Source organism: Curcuma longa, chromosome 1, assembly GCF_044706935.1.
Source record: "Curcuma longa cultivar G26 ecotype Majalengka, Jawa Barat chromosome 1, ITB_CL_G26_1.1, whole genome shotgun sequence".
Lineage (NCBI taxonomy): Eukaryota > Viridiplantae > Streptophyta > Magnoliopsida > Zingiberales > Zingiberaceae > Curcuma > Curcuma longa.
In genome coordinates, this window is record NC_133861.1 from 10,145,303 (window position 1) to 10,162,136 (window position 16,834).

Sequence of the window (16,834 nt, forward strand, 5' to 3'; positions counted from 1 at the left end):
AATGATTGACAATGAAATAAAATTTCGAGTATGAAATTTTCTAATCAGGATTGGTTCATTTCAACAGCTTCAGTTCAAATAGATCAGATCAAAAGTATGAAATAAATATTGAAATAATAATTAGAAATTTGGGCAATTAATTGATTTCCTTAATTAATTAATTAGACTCCATTTGGTGTGATTAGGGCAACGTATGCGCACACTTTCACTTCATTTATGGATTGCTTTTGCCCCATTTGTTATTTATTTGATAAATAAATTTTTGATCAAATGTCTATAGACGTTGTTATGATAGTTAACATATCACATGAATTATTCTCACCCGATGTAGCGCATATCCATAAGCAGAATTTACAGTAGTCTTCTAAGTTCACTTGTCAAAGAATATACTGAACTAAGAAAATATTAGAATCGCTTCCACCTCTAACCACTTAAACCTACTTTTAAGGAGTGAAACTTATATGTAAATTTCAAGGAGTGAAACATATATGTAAATTAATTTTATTTTAAAATATTTAAATAAAAGTCTTTATTCTCCTCATTCCCTCGCACATAACAAAAGAGGAGCGTTTAACATCAAATCCAAGTGATCTTGGACCCATGATCAATATCTATAGAAAGATCAACGCTACAGTGAATCTCTAACTTAAGATTCTTCTTTTCTTACTCCACCAGGTCTTCTCTGAGCAAATATTTGCTCTTCCCTCGCACGCTTAGCAGCAACAGCTTCATCATCTAGCACTTGGATTGGAGACCACTCTGGCAAGCTCCAATTAGACTTCCCATCTCTGATGTTGGAGAGGCTCGTTATGAAACTCTGAAAATAAGGCCTCAGCTGTATCTTAGTAAAGTCTACTGCTGTTCCAACAGCTGCAAAAAGGATCGCATATTTAGCTGCTCCTTGTTGCCCGCCTGCAATGTTGAATTGAGTAGTTTACGAATACTTGCTGAATGAATAGGCTATCGACGTTGTTGTCATATGAGAGTCCCATTTTTTTTAGAACTCATTTTGATTCTACTAATCCAGAAAAACTAAGTTCACTACTAAAAGTGACAACGATTGTGGATCTAATCCATATCTATGCACATGGTAGCTTCAACGAAGCTTGTGTCTGGAGAAAATCGGAGCTAGAAGCTGAATGACAAATCCTGATCAGTTCCCTTTGATGAAGGATGACTGCCCTATTCATTCACTTGGAAAATTTTAAGCCCATATCTTTCAGCATCTACTTTTAATCTTTGATGAGTTAATGCAAGTTCATATTCCCGAAAGAATGAAAGAAAATATAATTTAGACAGCCTGCCTTGCAATCTGCCAAGAAGTGCTCCACTTGCAAGTCCTCCTACCATTGAATTAATAAGATCATCAGGTTCTGAAGCTCGAGCATCTCGTGCAAGTTCCTGTGCACCTGAATTTTATATTTATGCAAATCAGAATAAACTACCAAAAATCAATGCAAGATAGAAGCAGGTAATGAAGTTGACGTCAATTTACTTGGTGGGCATCAATATAAACTTCAGAATGTGATGCCTAAGACCATACTGTGATCCTACTGTATATACAAAAAGAAAATTATAAAAGCATAAAGTCTTTTATTCTTAAATGCATCTCGTATTGTATTATATACACCATTTCAAAGCTCAAGTTTATCCTCTGTACATAGTCTCTTGCATCCCTTTCAAGATTTTGTGTTTCTTATGCTATAGCTAGTAACATAGGAAATGCTTGTTTACTGTTTCACTTTTGCTTTCTCTCACAATGAAGAAGGCAATTAATTATTTTCATTTCCTCTGTCGTTGCATTCATTGAGATCGGTAATCATACATAAGAAAAACTATGCAACAATCCTGGCAACATTACTGCTTGGAATTCAGAGAGTTGGAATGAAGGTATTAATCTTGATATCGTAGATATGAAGTTTAATGAGCAGTAGTCAAATAATGCATTGTTTCTTCTCCAATGCTAATCAGTGAGAGAAATCAATATACAATGGCCGTTAGGGGAACAAGAAGCAGGGAGAGGAAAGGACAAAGAAAAACATGAGAAGAAGGGAACAGTGAGTAGTAACAGGACAAAAGTAACATAACAAAATCATGAGGAAGATGATCCCTAGTTCGATGCCTCGCCATCAAATAGTCATATCAAAATTAAAGAGATAACAACCTTCTTTTGTAGTTCGTCCATGGGCCTTAACACTCAGCGTGTTTAGATGATATTATCCTGAACGAATCAGAGTCTATCATTCAATAAGTCATCATCCAAACATACACAATATCCATGTAAATACAAGCAGCTCTTATATCTGGTATTAATAAAAAATTTAAAAGCCACAATTTCTAGTTAGCCAAATTATAGTCCTAAAGCGGAGATTGAGAACATATTGTCTTTCATGATATTAGAATGAAAACAACCCTCAAGTTACAGACAAGGTTATTTTGACAAAATTCACGTACATGTGAGTACTCTGTTTTATTCTCACAAGTCCTCATCCTGTTTGAACTAACACAGGTTGTTATTGTTGTTAGTATCCACAATAGTTTAACTGCTTAACTGATTCCTCATAAATTTCATCAACAAAATTGACCAAAAATCATCCTGTACTGCACTTCTATCTATGAGATTGATAGTAAAATTAAAGAAAATTTCCACTTCCATGGAGCACTAGATGAAGAATGAAGTTTTTAGCTAACAAATAGGTTAATATGTTTTTGCAATAATTGTGGTCCAAAATCCAAAATAAATCTGTAGGCATCTAACATATTGGTAGGAACTGCAAAAACTTGAGCACAGAACCTCATGACTGGATGTAACCTTCCAGAAAAGATCATCTCATCTTCATTGAACTCAATCAGTTTCTTCACCATCTTGTGTCATTTACACCCTATGAGCTAAGGCAGGAAAGATAATTATATTATCATTGACCTGCAAGCTCACTCTAGGTCAAAGAAAACCTCCACATCTTTGTTGCTAAAGGGTAAACATTTGGAGAAAACAAAGTCAGATCCCTCCTTGTTCTATTTGTCGTTCTAGTTCTATCTATAATTATACAACAATTTCATGATACGATGATATATTTTCTCTGCTAACTCCTCTCCTCAAATTTCACACAAATCCCCCTATACACTACATCAACACACTCCTATTAATAAGGTCCTCTAATAGATTTACTCCCCCTCAGCATTAAGATAGACCACATCACATTTTCCGACACTACCTAGCTATATAATACCAAATAAGACGCCTGAATCATCAACTTGACACATATTGCTTCCATGTGTCATGTGTAAATTGTAGTCCATGATAGCCTTTTCCTTATTGATTCTTGTTGTCATTGGAATTGTGGTTTCTGGATTTGATGGTTCTGACACAGCTGCTCCAGCATCCCTATCACATATGTATTCTTTCTTTCTTTATAAAAAATATATTCTTAAAAGGGTTTAGAATATTAAATCTGTCTAAGGCTTTGACCTTGATATATTCCTGTCGAAACAAATGTATTCATGAACTGGCGTCCTATAAGTAAATACCATCATAAAACTAAATTATAAGTTCATATTTGAATCTTGTAACAGGCGTCCTATATAAGTGCCTATTTTATAATAGGTCAGCATGCATATATCAATTATGAATTCCTTTTGAAACAAATGCATTGTGGATTGGTCTTAGAAATGTAGGATTATAAGAAATACCATCACAAAACTAAATTATATATAAGTGCCTGTATTATGAATATACCTATGTCACTTTAATTTCTCCAATGGAGATAATGAGAACCATAAAATGTGTTATCCTTAAATACAAAGAAAAGAATAGGAAAATGTCAACTGTTGACTAAAATTTTCTACGTTCAGTAGGGAAAGTAAACTGAAGATCTAGATAAGGCTTCCTTTTGAACTAAGGAAAATCATGACTAAATTATTCCAATAGGAGAAAGGCAATGAAGTACCTTTTAGTAAATTAATTGTTGATAAGTAAGAGCTATCAGGCACCACTACCCCATCTATAGCTTCATCCCTATCTGCGCCTCTCAATTTTTTTTATTCCAATCTTAGGAATCTGTATTATACATAGCATCCCAGATGAAAATGGTAAATCCCTCAGCATTTATGCCATATAGTGCAACTCTTTTCTATTTCTAAGATTTTAATCTTTCTTGATAAACCATATTATGACGAAGGAACCATTATGTTACCTACTCCACAATTAAAGGTTTATTTTTCAGTATCTTATACAAGTAGTGGAATGGTAAACGTTTTATATGAAATCTTGCCATTGAATATCCAATAAGATATTGAAAATTGTGGTAGGCTTAGAGATTCACTGTACCGATAGATTTCCAGATACAAATAACCTTTTTGCTCTACTTCTTATAGATTTACTTTAACTAAAGCACAAAAGATTGTTCAAGATGCATAGTAGAATTGAGGATAATTTATGGGGAAAAGCAATTGGAAGAAATATGCAACTCTTTATTAAGGCGCAGATTTTATTGAATTTTAAGACCTAATATTTCCTTAGAGGCAATTGGTGGATAATGAACTATGCGAGACAAAAATCTTCGATGACATTTTTCTGGCACAGTTGATCGATTGACTAGGAACTAAACCCGTATCTATGTTATTTCATCTTCCCACTAAAATTGCTAAATAAAACAACACATTAGGGCGAATTACTGTAGTAGCATCCGGTGACGATTGCAAAATCAGCCGCAAAGGAAGCTGCGGTGGTACCGACGCCAAGAGCTTTCCGGTGCTTCGAGATCAACCCAACTCCTCCACCAACGACCCCTGAAATCAATCGAATCGGCTCGCCTCGAATCATTGTTAAGGAGGAGAATAATTGATTAGTTGGTTCGAAAGGAAAAAAAAAGGAAACCCGCGAGTAGGGTGGGGACAATGATGCGCTGCTTCCAGCCTTCCGAGGATCTGCTGCCGGAGGCACCCGCAGCCGTCCCACCCGACGAGATCTCCGACATCGCCAACTAAGAGACAAATTGAGAAAGCTGGCGTCGCACGTAGCCCGTCGCCGTTCGATGCGCTGCAGGTAAAACCACTATGTCGAACGGCGGCCGGCAGGTAGGTTATGTAGCGGCCGTTCTGACGTCTATAACAACCCGATACAGCCCCGTAACACTTTCTGATCCAGGATTTCAGGGCCCCAAACCTTTTTTCCCCAGAATAAGAAAAAAAAATTACTAAAATTCTTATACACTTCACATCCATTTTTGTCAATCTGTTTTAAAAACATTAATCTATACTAAATAACTAAAAAAAATTATGCAATAGTTTTAATAAAAACTAGAAAAAAGAGTATTAAATAACTTTAGATGGTGCAAAAAAAATCAATTGAAATTTTAAGCTAAAAATATCTAATATTCATTTTAAAAACTTATTACGTTGCTGCTTTAACTCATTTGTTAAAAATAAAAATTAAAGCAACTACATAATACAAATCATTTAAACAAATAGAAATAATTCGAGTACACAAAAACAAAGTAAGATATAAATATTTAAAAATATTAATAAAGCAAAGAAAACCAATTTTAGATAAAAGTTATAATTTTAAACCACAAACGAATGATCATAGAGATTCATTTTCATCAAAAATCAACAGAAAGTAGATCACATTAAACAGGTAGGGGTCGCCAACGATTTAATGAGCCGATCAATTGCTAGGATTTTAGATTCAAAACGAAGATACTTCGCACAACCCAGAACACAAACAAAAGATTTGAATAGCATAGGACATTGATTTAAAAAGGTCTCGAGTTAATGGATCAAAGTCACCAACATCGTCTGGTGCCGAAATTTTCACAAGCAAATATATCTAAAGTTCAGAATATCAAGAACTAAGACAAAGCAGATAACTTGAGCATTATGAAGCCAACTGGAGAAAACAAGAAATTCATGACTATACTTATGCTGCTCCCTTGCCCTTCTTCTTCTGGATCTTCTTCGTGTAGAACTCGAGCTCCTTTCCTTCTAATATGTAGCTGTGCATTGAACGTAGCAGCAGATTAGGCCAACAGGCAAGGAAGAATAACATCAAAAGACGACTAAATTAAATAGAATTCTGCTTACCCATCAGCTCTACCACACTGGCCAGGACGAGAGGAGATTGCGGCTAACAGCCTTCCAGTACTGAATTGATCCTCGACGTGGGGATCAAGTTTGCGATCTTGCTGCCTCTTTTCCAGCTTCCTCAGTACACTGCTGCTCTTCTTTACCTCTGGAACAGCTTCTGCCTCTTGCCCCTAGCAGACATCAATAGTTTAGAGAATAAGAGGGGCCAAGGAATACTCTGGGAATTATGCTACGCTTTGGATAAGAACCTAAGCAAGTGAGATGATTTCGCTAACAAACTTGTTGTGTATAATTGGATGCTTGAATTAAACATAAAATACTTTTAGGACCACTGGTATTCACAGAATATTTCAGCTATCTTGCAGATGAAACAGACAAATCAAAAAGAACTTTACATTGCAAAACAAATGAATCACCATGGAATTGCACCGCTGAGATATATGAGCATTTGCAAAAGGCATGTTATGATAAATTCAAGGCGTCACCAACCAAATTAGTAGAGTACATATTCGAATTCAAGTAGATAAATTTACTAAAAACATAAATATTTGATTCAAGTAGATAAATTGATCAAATAAAACAATGTTATGCAAGTAAAATCCATAATATTAGCAGGGAAACTATCAGATCAAAAAGCAGAGTTGGTCAAGGGCATGGCCAACTATGCAAGGAAACATCATAAACAAAGAAATCATTGGTCAAGGGCATGGCCAAGTTAAGCTAAGAGATCTAACCACAAAATTATGAATTGTAAGAACCACTTGTCATATGTCTTCAGGATAATTAAATGAGGCTCGTATTTTACCAACCAGATGTGAATGCTAACGGAATATGATTTAAGATTTAAATGAAGAACAATTTGTATAAGATTGTACTATTATCTGTTGGATGATGCACAGCAAAGGAAAAAAGTTGTACTAACATTCATTTTCATGAGAACACCTACGAACAGAGTATAATTTAATACTTAATCACCAAATTTGTAACCACGACACTACAAATCTATGCCAAACTAAGGGCACATGAATAATGAATCAACAAAGCAAGAAACCAAGTTGAGTTCCTCAATCATAAATTTTATAACTACAATTTTATGCCGTGAGCGTTGTGAATTGATAGAAGCAGAAAACAAGATACAATAAAAACCTACCTCAGTTGTCTCTTTTTTGGCAGAGGCAGAAGCCTTCTTCTTCTTCCCAAGCTCAACACCATAATGCTGGAGATACCACGCCTTGAACGGGGCTGCATCCACCTGGACGATTGCACTCTTAACAAGTGTTTGTGTCCTCACAAGCTCGTTGTTAGAAGCATTATAGACCACATCAAGGATACGAGTCTTGCGAGTCACGGCTTCACTTCCCCATGAATAATTCCCAGTATCCAACCTGAGAGCTCTCCATTTTACATTGCCTCCTCGAACTCTTATCCTTCTCACGGTCTTGTTGCTTGAAAGCTTTGTGTTTGCAGGTTGCCTTCCCAACTCATACCTTTCAACAGTGTAGAAGAAGATAAATACAGAAATACATAATAAAATTTAAGATCAATTCTTTTGTTGAGAAGACAGTACGCAGAACATACTCTTCTATCCTGGATAAGAAATCAAAAAGCGAAAAGAAACTAGCGAAGCAAAAAGAAACTAGCGAAGCAACTAGAAGGGCAGATTGAAGGTAAAAAAAATTCCCCAGCAAAAACAAGTTATGAAGCGCAGACCTTATCACGAAACAACTAGATGCACGATTTATAACGGTGCGAATAACAGATCATCGATGTTTTTTTATTCAAAATCTAATTTTTAATTGAGTTCATGCGAAATTAAGTGACAGAGCAGAACCAACACCTAAGTGCAAAAGTTAAAATGAAAGCAAATATTTCACGGGTCAGGATGCTTACTTTCTCTTCTTCCTCCAGGCTTTCTTCTTACCTCCGGTAGCGCGCCTCTTGTGCATGGAGTCTCGTGAGATACCTGAGAGCATAATCGCGCCATTAGCGTTACCGTGGATGGAGAGAAACAACGAACAACACAGATCTAGGGTTAGGGTTTGATCTATACCCATCTTGACAAAGCAGTCACGCCGCCTCTCCCCGCCTTTAACTTCATCTCCATTCACCTCCCACAATCATTATATAGTGCTCTAATCCCTAACCCTTGTGGCGATTTCTATCCCTAGACCGTGTATCTGAAAGGGCCCGTTATGAGCCCATTTAGCGTAAACCCAAACAGACACTAGTAATATAAGATCAAAGGAAGAAAAAAATACAATTAAAATTACAACCCAAATTGAAATTTTAATTTATTGATTCGTTTTTACTTTATAAATCAAAGGAAGAAAAAAATTACAATTAAAACAGACACGAGGTGGTTGAAGTGCGGTAAGTATGGATGTATTGTTTGTTTAAAATTTCAAATTTAAATCCTCTATAAGCAATATGTATTTGTTTGAGGTGCTATTGAGACAGTATGCTTTATCAACATAGTGATACCGTATTTTTAAAAAATTTTTAAGAATTTTTTTGATATTCAGTGGACATATTCATAATTTTGTCTGTTTATCTGATAAATAGAATTCATCCTTTTTATGAAGAGGGGGAAAAATTCACTACTAAAATTTTTCTATAATTTTTATTTTCTCCTTTTCTTTAAGGCAATAGTATAGTGATATAGTGTTGTTTGACGTTTAAGGATCGAGTTTTAATTTCAATTGATTAAGGGATGAATTTTTATTAATAAACAGGGAATTTTTTTACCAAAATAACCAAAATAAATGAATTATTTAAATATTATAAAAAATTATCAATTAATTAAAAATTTATAAATTTATTTATTTAAAAATTTATAAATATTTTTTATTTTAATTAATTCAGTTTAATCAAATAAAAAATTTTAAAATTGAAATTGAATCAAATTAATCATTTAAAAAAATAATTAAAATTTTAAAATAATTAAATCAAAATTTTAAATTTGATTAGTTTGATTTATTTATTCGATTTCATCGATTTTTTTCACTTTTAAATCTTATAAATTGTTTATTTAAAAATAAAAACCCTATAATTATCGCCTAGGCCTGGCCCGTATAGAAATACTTCTCGGGCCTCGCAAAAAGTACGGCCAATGCGCTGCAGAACCGCTGCATAGTAGTTAAGCTCGCTTGAAAACCCTAAAATCGCGCTCTTCACCTCGCTGCCGGAAACAATGGTGGCGATCGACAAATCTAAAGCTCCAAAAACAAGGAAGCCGCTCGGCCGATCCCATTGGAAGCCTCACTCTAGCATATCAATCGATAAGAATGGCAAGAGAAAGCGGATCAATGGCAGCAGCAAGAATCCTAACTTTATACCCCTCGGCAAGAACAAAATTCTCGCTGATAGGAATAAGAACAAGGAGGAAGTGGAAGAGAGAAAGAAAGAGAGAAAGAAAGAGGGGAAGAGAAACGAGTCTGATGGTGGCGAGGCAACGTTCTTAATCTCGACCGCTCCAGCGGCTCAGCAGCTCGGCTTCTTTCTCGATCGGTTCCAATCGGCCAATAAAATCAAGCTGTCTCCTCTCGAGTTGGATGCTTACAAAGGTACCCTTTTTCTTGGTTTCTAATCGTTTGATGTTGTAATTTTACTCCATCAATTCCAGTGTCTCGGAACGGGCTGCAATTGATAAAATTAGTATTTTGGATGCATTTTAGCTGCTTCGTGCCAGTGTTTGGACATGTCGTTATGCTTGTCGGTAGGATTTCTCTTATTGTTGGATGAAATCATATATTCTTCATGCAATTACTTTTTGTTTGAAATCTTATTTGCCAGTCTTTACCTATGTTAAAATCAGATTATGAACTTATAGTATATAGTTTTGTTGCTTGATTTTTTTAATACTTTTTCCCCTTTATTTATTGCGGGTACAGTTATGATTTCCTTTAACAAACCGATGCTTTAGCTGGGACCTAATGCGATAGTAATTATCTTCCATCAAACGTAACTTTAGTTTTTTAAAAAATAGAATAAGAAATGATTTCGGGGATCTATCAAGCATCGGTTGCATTCTCAGATAGACCTTATTTTTTGAAACAAATGGATAGTATCACAGTGTTGGAAATTTAGCAGATTCATGTATGGTGAAGCTTGCTGAAGGTATAGCACAAGACGTAGACAATTTGAGTGATCACATTAAAAGCGCTTTTGGACCATCCTGGAAAGAAGTGCTTACAGAAGAAAAGCTTGTGGAGGGCGCAATAGACGCAGGAAGCCCAGCACTAATAATTGTCAGTACATCTGCATTGAGGTCCCTGGAAATTCTCCGGTGAGTTCCATCTTTTCTGGCTTTCGGTGATAAATTATGTTTCTGTCTCTCAGAAAAGTGTATTATTTGGGCCGTTGAAATTTCTGAATAAATCTATAATCTACCTATCATTTCTTGAAGTTTGATTAACTGAATTTCTCTTGACCCAATTTCCTGTACATATACTTACATATTTTCACCTTCTAGAGGATTGAAATCCTTTACAAAGCAGTGTTACCCTGCAAAACTGTTCGCAAAGCATATGAAAGTGGAAGATCAGGTGCGGTTTTTGCCATCTAAATAAATTCTCATCTGTGTTGCATTTTTTTTTCTATTACTCATTTTGTTTGGTTATATTTCTGCTGCATTTTTCAGAATGGATTTGTGTTATGTTTATTAATCATCCCGATCTTGTATGATGGTCCATTTAAATGAGGTTTGCTGCTTTTTTTTTTTGTGTGTGTGAGAGAGAGATTCCAGGAAACTATTAGAAAGAATAATAAGGGTTACGATAAATTGAACCTAACTTAATGTATGGATAGATATGATTTGATGGGTTTGGCCCTAAATTGGAGTTTAGTTGATTCATTATCACACCCTTACCTAAATGGGAGAACCATTGTCCGGATATGCTAAGCATCAATTCAAAATTTTTAATGGTTGCATTCATCAGGTTGTTATTGAACCTTTTTTAAAACTATTTTTATGGATCTGTATGAGAGAGGACAAATGTCTGATTGATTATGCCTACTTCAATCAGTGAGCTATGCAGAATATTTTTGTTTGAGCTACTGTTTTAGATATCGAAGCACAGCCCAGGAAGTTGCTTACCCAGGTTTAGGATGGTCCCTGGTTGGCCCAATGGACCAAGAGAGGGACAAGAAACAAACGAATTAAAGGATGAGATTTGAGGAAAAAATCATAAAATCCAGAATAATAAATATTTTTAAAAATGCACAAGGTATACACAAATATTTTATTATTTTAAAGTAATTACATGATTTAAAAATTAGATGTTTTTTTTCTTAAAAACATACATATGAACACAAAACATGTGAGGATATCTATTAACTGTTTGACACTCATACATGAATTGTGCTGTCATTGATCTTTGATATACTGCCTTTAATTTTTGGAAAAGAGCTTCTATGAAACTATGGGGAATCATTAGCAGCCAATGTTGGTGGTGCAACCAAATGTCAGTCTATAGCCATAGGCCACCAGCCAATATGATCCATATTGTCGTCACATTGTAAGCAATTCACCTAGATACTTGTCGGTGATGCTGACTTGACATCAACTGAATGAAATTTATAGCCATAGACTGTGGGCACATCGAGGATTTGATTTTACAGAATGAGGATCGAGAGATGAGGTATTATGACTTGAAAGAATGGGTGTTGAGGGTGGAACGCCTGGGTTGGAGTAGGAGGGAGGAGTGATGAACTTTGATTGATGAGTGGTGGACTGGAGAGAATTTATAAATGATTTAAAAGAAATTTATAGCACTTTACAAAATTAGGATTATTTTAACATATTTAATAATATGGTGTGACTATAATACCAATATTATTTAGTATTTTAATTATTTGAAAGGGGTATATTGGGCATTTCAAGGAGAGAAAAAATGCTGCTGGACCTGGCCTTGGGGCATGCTTGGCCCTGCTCGACTGTTGTGCCCAACCTTGCCTAGGTCCAAAGGCATGCACAACCCAGTCCATTGCAGTGAATGGCAGAACTCATGCACGGGTCATGTTGGGCCCTGCACATGGTCTGGTTTGACCCATTTGTCACATCAAATATTAGAGATAGTTGCAGCATCCATGAAGTTCTACTAAAGAGTAACAACCTATTCGTTTGGCAATGTATACATGACATATTGATCATCTATATGATTTTTTAAACCTTGTCATTTAAGATTGACTGATTCTCCACTATTGTAAATGGTTGGATGATGATGCATGATGGATCTCTGGCTGCCTAAGCAGAGGGAGGGGAGGGGGGTATCAGAGCTGTTTTTTTCAGTCTTCATTTTTATTTATTGTTAATTCATTGAAAGGTATATCATTTAGTGAAATCCATCCCTAAACAAAAAATAATTTTAACTTCACAATACATATTGGTCATAAAATTGTTGATTAGTGGTGCAAATTAATAAAAAGTACCATCAACGAAATACATTCCTGAACAAAAAATAAATTTCCTTGCACAATACACATTGGTCTGGAAATTGTTGATTAGGGATGCTTGTTGGTACAAAATCCAATGTGGTGAGATTTGGAAAGCTTTATGGTAGAAGCACTCTCTAGGAATGTTTCTGATCATCCAAGCCTATCTCTGATCTTCTAAAGTTAAGCCAAGACATGGAAGACATCATAATTAACTTTGTGGATTTTGTGCATTTCAGAAGTTATATTTGGTGTATTATAGATGGAATCCAAGTTGAGTCATAATAGAAGAGATCATAATTAACATAATGGACTTTGTGTATAGGAATCCTATTTGATGGAATCTATGTTTTATTTGACTTTTGCAAACTATCATTCTTAAGTTTCCTTTCTTTTGGTAGAACTCTAGCCTAGTTTTTCATGATGCTCATCTAGTACCTATCCCCATAACTTCAATCTTTTGTTAATACCTTTCTTCCCTACAGGCAACCTCACTTAAAAGTAGCCGAGTAAATATTGCAAGTGGTACACCAAGCAGGTAAAATTCTAATTTTATATCATCCATGTATATCAATTTTCTTGGTGCATTTCATAACAACCTTTCAGTTACAAGTTATAACTCTTGTTGAATGTTCCCAGCTTGAAACAGCTAAAACTTTATAGCATGCTTATATCAAAAGATGACATGGTTAAACTACTATATTGGTCTTGGCAAACTACTAATGTCATATTATTAAATTCCCCCTTTTTTCTTAGTTTCATGCCTAAAATTGTCATTTGATCTTCTCCGATAAATGCCTTTGTTTTTTTCCTTCTGTTTTCCAGGATAAATAAATTAATTAACATGGACGCAATGACACTTTCACGCCCGGGCATAATTTTGCTTGATATGCACAGAGATGTCAAGGGTTATTCACTGCTTACATTACCACAAGTCAGGTGAGGTCTTTTAGGCATGGAACTGTAATCATTATGATTGAACTCCTTTGAAGCTCCTAAGTTAGAGTTTATTAAATTATCCTGGCAGTACCGAGTTTTGGGATCTCTATAAGAGCCATTTTCAGCAAAAGCTTCTGCAAGGGGAGATGAAGATCTGTTTATATGGCGCAGTTCCCATTAATGAGAAGAGGAAAAAGATGTCAAACCCAATCAATGACAATTAGCTTGTTTAGCAAATGTAATGTGTCTTTTTGTGTGTATTAATTTATGTTTTTGTTCTCTTTATAATACTGTCAAAAATCTAATTCAATTCATCAATCAGGCATAATTTTTGTCGGAGACAAATTTCAAATGCAAATTGCCATGATTCTTGGTTGGTTGGCGTCTGGTTCAGCAGCGCAAGTCGCTGAGCTGAGACTATTTTGATCGTGTACATGCGCAGTTGAAGATGTTTAAATTAAGGTTACTATGTAAGCATGTTATCCAAGAAAAGAAAAAGTTCAATATCAGAGCAGTGTCTTAAATACCATACTAACGAACCATTGTCTTCTCACACAGTTATGGACATTTGTTAAAATATCAGTACTTTTTCAGTTAAAAGTGGAATCTATCATTTAACGATTAATTTTAGGTTACGATTGATTTTATGATCATTTATGAATAATTAAATCGGAAAGTTAGAAGTAGCAGTGGGTGGAGGGATACAATTTAAAAATTGTCCTTAAGATATAGGCTTTTGATTATTGGGCTCTTTGATCGTGAATATGAAAAATATAGGTTGATCAAAATGTTCAATTTGCATGATAAAATTTGACCTGATTAACTTTCATTATAAATAGGTTGATCAGATCGTTTACAAACCATGAATAAATAAATTAGATTAGATCACAAATGAATTAATCTAATGACCCATTTATAAATAAGTAGTGTTATTAATTTGATCTATTCATTTAATTATACGATTTAATATGTTTTTTAAATCTGACCTAATTATATAGTTTAATTAAGTAAATGAGTTGTAAATTTAATCCACCTAACGTTGCAAATTAATAAAATATGGTTTGTTTGTAAAGGGCGTGAATTGAAAACAAAAATAAAAGTACAATAGTGGTGATATTCAGAAAGCACGCCAACGCACGAGAAAAATAAGTTACTAAAACTGGAAGACAACTACAGCAAGCACAGTGGTGAACTGAGATCCATCAAGTGTCCATCCCAAGTTCTCGACAGAAGCAGCAGCGGTGATGGAGCTTGATTAACACGCGGGGCGCGAGCTAAGCTTGCACTTCACCGGGAGCTGCACGGCGAGCTTGGGGTTGATCCCCAGCTGCCGCAGCGCCGGGTTGTCCTTGTACTTGCACAGACACGGCAGGTCCGCCTTGGCCAGGGCGGCGCAGCACTTGGGCGACGGCGCCGCCGGCGATTTTCCGTCGGCCATAGACGGCAGGCACGCGATCATGCCTTGCTCGGTCATCTTGCAGCGGCTCTCTGCTGCCGCTGCCGCCGCGAGTTCGCTGGAGGAGAGAAGGAATGAGAGAACGAGGAAAAGAACCACAGCCTTCTCCATTGTTTAATGGCGGCGGCGGTGAAGTGATTGTTGGTGCTTAAATAGAAGTGAGGGGAGTAGTAAATCCAACGGGAGGTGGAGTCTCGTGAGTGGAGGTCGGCGGCAACAGGGGGGTTCACGGGCGAACCATACCGGTAGTTTTACTAAACAATGTCATTTATTTGGCTGTGGCAGGGTGGTTTTGCTTGTTCTAATGGCGTTTTGTGAGGGCATGAGGACTGCCGCATGTGGCGAGAGGATTCCGCAGGTCGGCGAGAACTGTTTAACAAGCAGGGGATGCCTCTAGATCAGATTCGATCGGCGATAAAATTACTGATAATTCCATATATATATGAAACTTGAATACCAAACTGAAAGAAAACGAATTCAAGAACTGAAACGGAACTTCATGTTTGTAGCTAGGAGTTCAAGGGTGAGGCTCTCTTGTGTAGTTGTGAAGGTTAAGGCTAATTTCTGAAGATGATGATGATGGGCGAATACGTAGACACCTATGTTGTTAAACGTTAAATTATAAGGAGATGTGAGATGAAAGAGAGAGTATGATACTCAAGTTTGTTGATGGAGACGCCCGGCCACCTTCAGGATTGTGAAAGTCAAATTTAACGTTGTATATTTCTATTATAATTTCTAATGTTCCGATTGAGAACGGTGTCGGGACACGTTACCAAACCCTCCTCGCTGTGGAACGGAATGGTGGGTGGAGCTGGATGAGATGGTGACTTCAGGGTCGCCTGGGACTTCACCGGAGCCGAAGAGGACCGGCAAAAAGCTTCAAGAACAACCTGCGAACACAGGGAACATCAGTGGGAAAGCCAGGGGGTGCCCTGGCGCGACCACTCTGACGCTCAAGTCAAGGACAGCAGCAAAAGGAAGAAGATGAACAGTAAAAGAGCTTGAGCGTTGAGAAAGTAGAGAGTTCAGAGAGCCCTACCTGTCCGGGGGAGTGGTCATTTTAAAGAGGAGATGAGCGTGCATACCTGTCACGTCATCATTTAAGGAACATCTCATCATGATTAATGAAGTGGCAGAAACAATCGAGTTTCTTGTTCCATCGCCGGTAAAGCGTTATGTTGTCACCATCCGTGCAGGCAGCAGAGAGATAGCATTAATTATTGGGGGCGTGGACTTGTCAGAGATCATGATGAGGTGTACCAGGGCACCGTAGGGCGCTTGGTCAATTCATCATGCTATCAAACACGTGAGCGAGGCTTCCAGTGTCCAAGTGCTTTACATGGCCGATTCGGCCAAGCGAAGGCCGCGTGGGGCGACTCGGCCAGCATATGGCCGAATGGGACGATTCGGCGAGGTCACTGCCGAATGGAGGGATTCGGCAATGTCACTGCCGAATGGAGGGATTCGGTGAGGCCACTGCCGAATGGAGGGATTCGGCAAGGTCACTGCCGAATGAAGGGATTCGGCAAGGTCACTGCCGAATGGAGGGATTCGGCGATGTGAAGGCTGCATGAGGCGATTCGGCCAGCGTATGGCCGAATGGGTATACTTCGATTCTTCGATAAGTCACAGGATTCGGCTGACTGGACCCGCGGGTGGGGCCAGACTTAGACTCGAATCTGATCCTAAGGCCTTCCAGGTTATCCCCGTAACATCTAAAATCGTGTACTATAGTGCTTTAAATTATGATAGTAACAAAGACTCACACTGGAACAGAGAGCCTCTATCTAAGTTGGTTAATTCCGTTTGGATACGGAATTACAGTGATCGAATGATATCCCTTGTAAAACGATTCAATTTGGAGATAAAATTAGAAACATGGGAAACAATTTTGCTCGACTCCATTATTCACTTGGGCGC

At 36.9% G+C, this 16,834-nt stretch overlaps 4 protein-coding genes across 4 annotated transcripts; 1 reads left to right on the forward strand and 3 right to left on the reverse strand.

Annotated features, from left to right (window-relative positions):
* Positions 1–517: 517 nt before the first annotated feature.
* Positions 518–5,078, reverse strand: LOC141847275 (uncharacterized). The gene is made up of 4 exons (XM_074735283.1): positions 4,877–5,078; positions 4,675–4,788; positions 1,305–1,409; positions 518–912 (listed from the first exon to the last, which is right to left on the reverse strand). Exons 1-4 carry the CDS (start codon positions 4,974–4,976, stop codon positions 647–649), a joined length of 585 nt encoding a protein of 194 aa, XP_074591384.1. The 5' UTR covers positions 4,977–5,078; the 3' UTR covers positions 518–646.
* Positions 5,079–5,721: 643 nt separating this feature from the next.
* Positions 5,722–8,180, reverse strand: LOC141813262 (small ribosomal subunit protein eS8-like). Its single transcript, XM_074701201.1, has 5 exons — positions 8,135–8,180; positions 7,975–8,047; positions 7,235–7,571; positions 6,082–6,254; positions 5,722–5,993 (listed from the first exon to the last, which is right to left on the reverse strand). The coding sequence occupies exons 1-5, from the start codon at positions 8,136–8,138 to the stop codon at positions 5,918–5,920; spliced, it is 663 nt and encodes a 220-aa protein (XP_074557302.1). The 5' UTR covers positions 8,139–8,180; the 3' UTR covers positions 5,722–5,917.
* A 1,033-nt stretch (positions 8,181–9,213) lies between these two features.
* On the forward strand, positions 9,214–14,041 carry LOC141845864 (uncharacterized). The gene is made up of 7 exons (XM_074733868.1): positions 9,214–9,647; positions 10,174–10,369; positions 10,556–10,628; positions 13,002–13,054; positions 13,342–13,455; positions 13,544–13,693; positions 13,778–14,041. The coding sequence occupies exons 1-6, from the start codon at positions 9,275–9,277 to the stop codon at positions 13,677–13,679; spliced, it is 945 nt and encodes a 314-aa protein (XP_074589969.1). The 5' UTR covers positions 9,214–9,274; the 3' UTR covers positions 13,680–13,693; positions 13,778–14,041.
* A 508-nt stretch (positions 14,042–14,549) lies between these two features.
* Positions 14,550–15,022, reverse strand: LOC141839640 (putative lipid-transfer protein DIR1). Its single transcript, XM_074727474.1, has one exon. The coding sequence runs from the start codon at positions 15,020–15,022 to the stop codon at positions 14,711–14,713; it is 312 nt and encodes a 103-aa protein (XP_074583575.1). The 3' UTR covers positions 14,550–14,710.
* Between the last annotated feature and the right edge of the window lie 1,812 nt (positions 15,023–16,834).

Excerpts from the sequence above, each read along its gene's own strand:
- LOC141847275 (XM_074735283.1), bottom strand. The coding sequence starts at position 4,976 with ATGTCGGAGATCTCGTCGGGTGGGACGGCTGCGGGTGCCTCCGGCAGC. Across the intron at positions 4,789-4,876 it reads TGTCCCCACCCTACTCGCGG|GGGTCGTTGGTGGAGGAGTT; the intron begins GTTTCCTTTTTT and ends GATTGATTTCAG. Across the intron at positions 1,410-4,674 it reads CGTCACCGGATGCTACTACA|GTGCACAGGAACTTGCACGA; the intron begins GTAATTCGCCCT and ends TATAAAATTCAG.
- LOC141813262 (XM_074701201.1), bottom strand. Across the intron at positions 7,572-7,974 it reads GCCTGGAGGAAGAAGAGAAA|GTATGAGTTGGGAAGGCAAC; the intron begins GTAAGCATCCTG and ends CACTGTTGAAAG. Across the intron at positions 5,994-6,081 it reads CAGTGTGGTAGAGCTGATGG|CTACATATTAGAAGGAAAGG; the intron begins GTAAGCAGAATT and ends TTCAATGCACAG.
- LOC141845864 (XM_074733868.1), top strand. The coding sequence starts at position 9,275 with ATGGTGGCGATCGACAAATCTAAAGCTCCAAAAACAAGGAAGCCGCTC. Across the intron at positions 9,648-10,173 it reads CGAGTTGGATGCTTACAAAG|ATTCATGTATGGTGAAGCTT; the intron begins GTACCCTTTTTC and ends GAAATTTAGCAG. Across the intron at positions 13,456-13,543 it reads CTTACATTACCACAAGTCAG|TACCGAGTTTTGGGATCTCT; the intron begins GTGAGGTCTTTT and ends TTATCCTGGCAG.
- LOC141839640 (XM_074727474.1), bottom strand. The coding sequence starts at position 15,022 with ATGGAGAAGGCTGTGGTTCTTTTCCTCGTTCTCTCATTCCTTCTCTCC.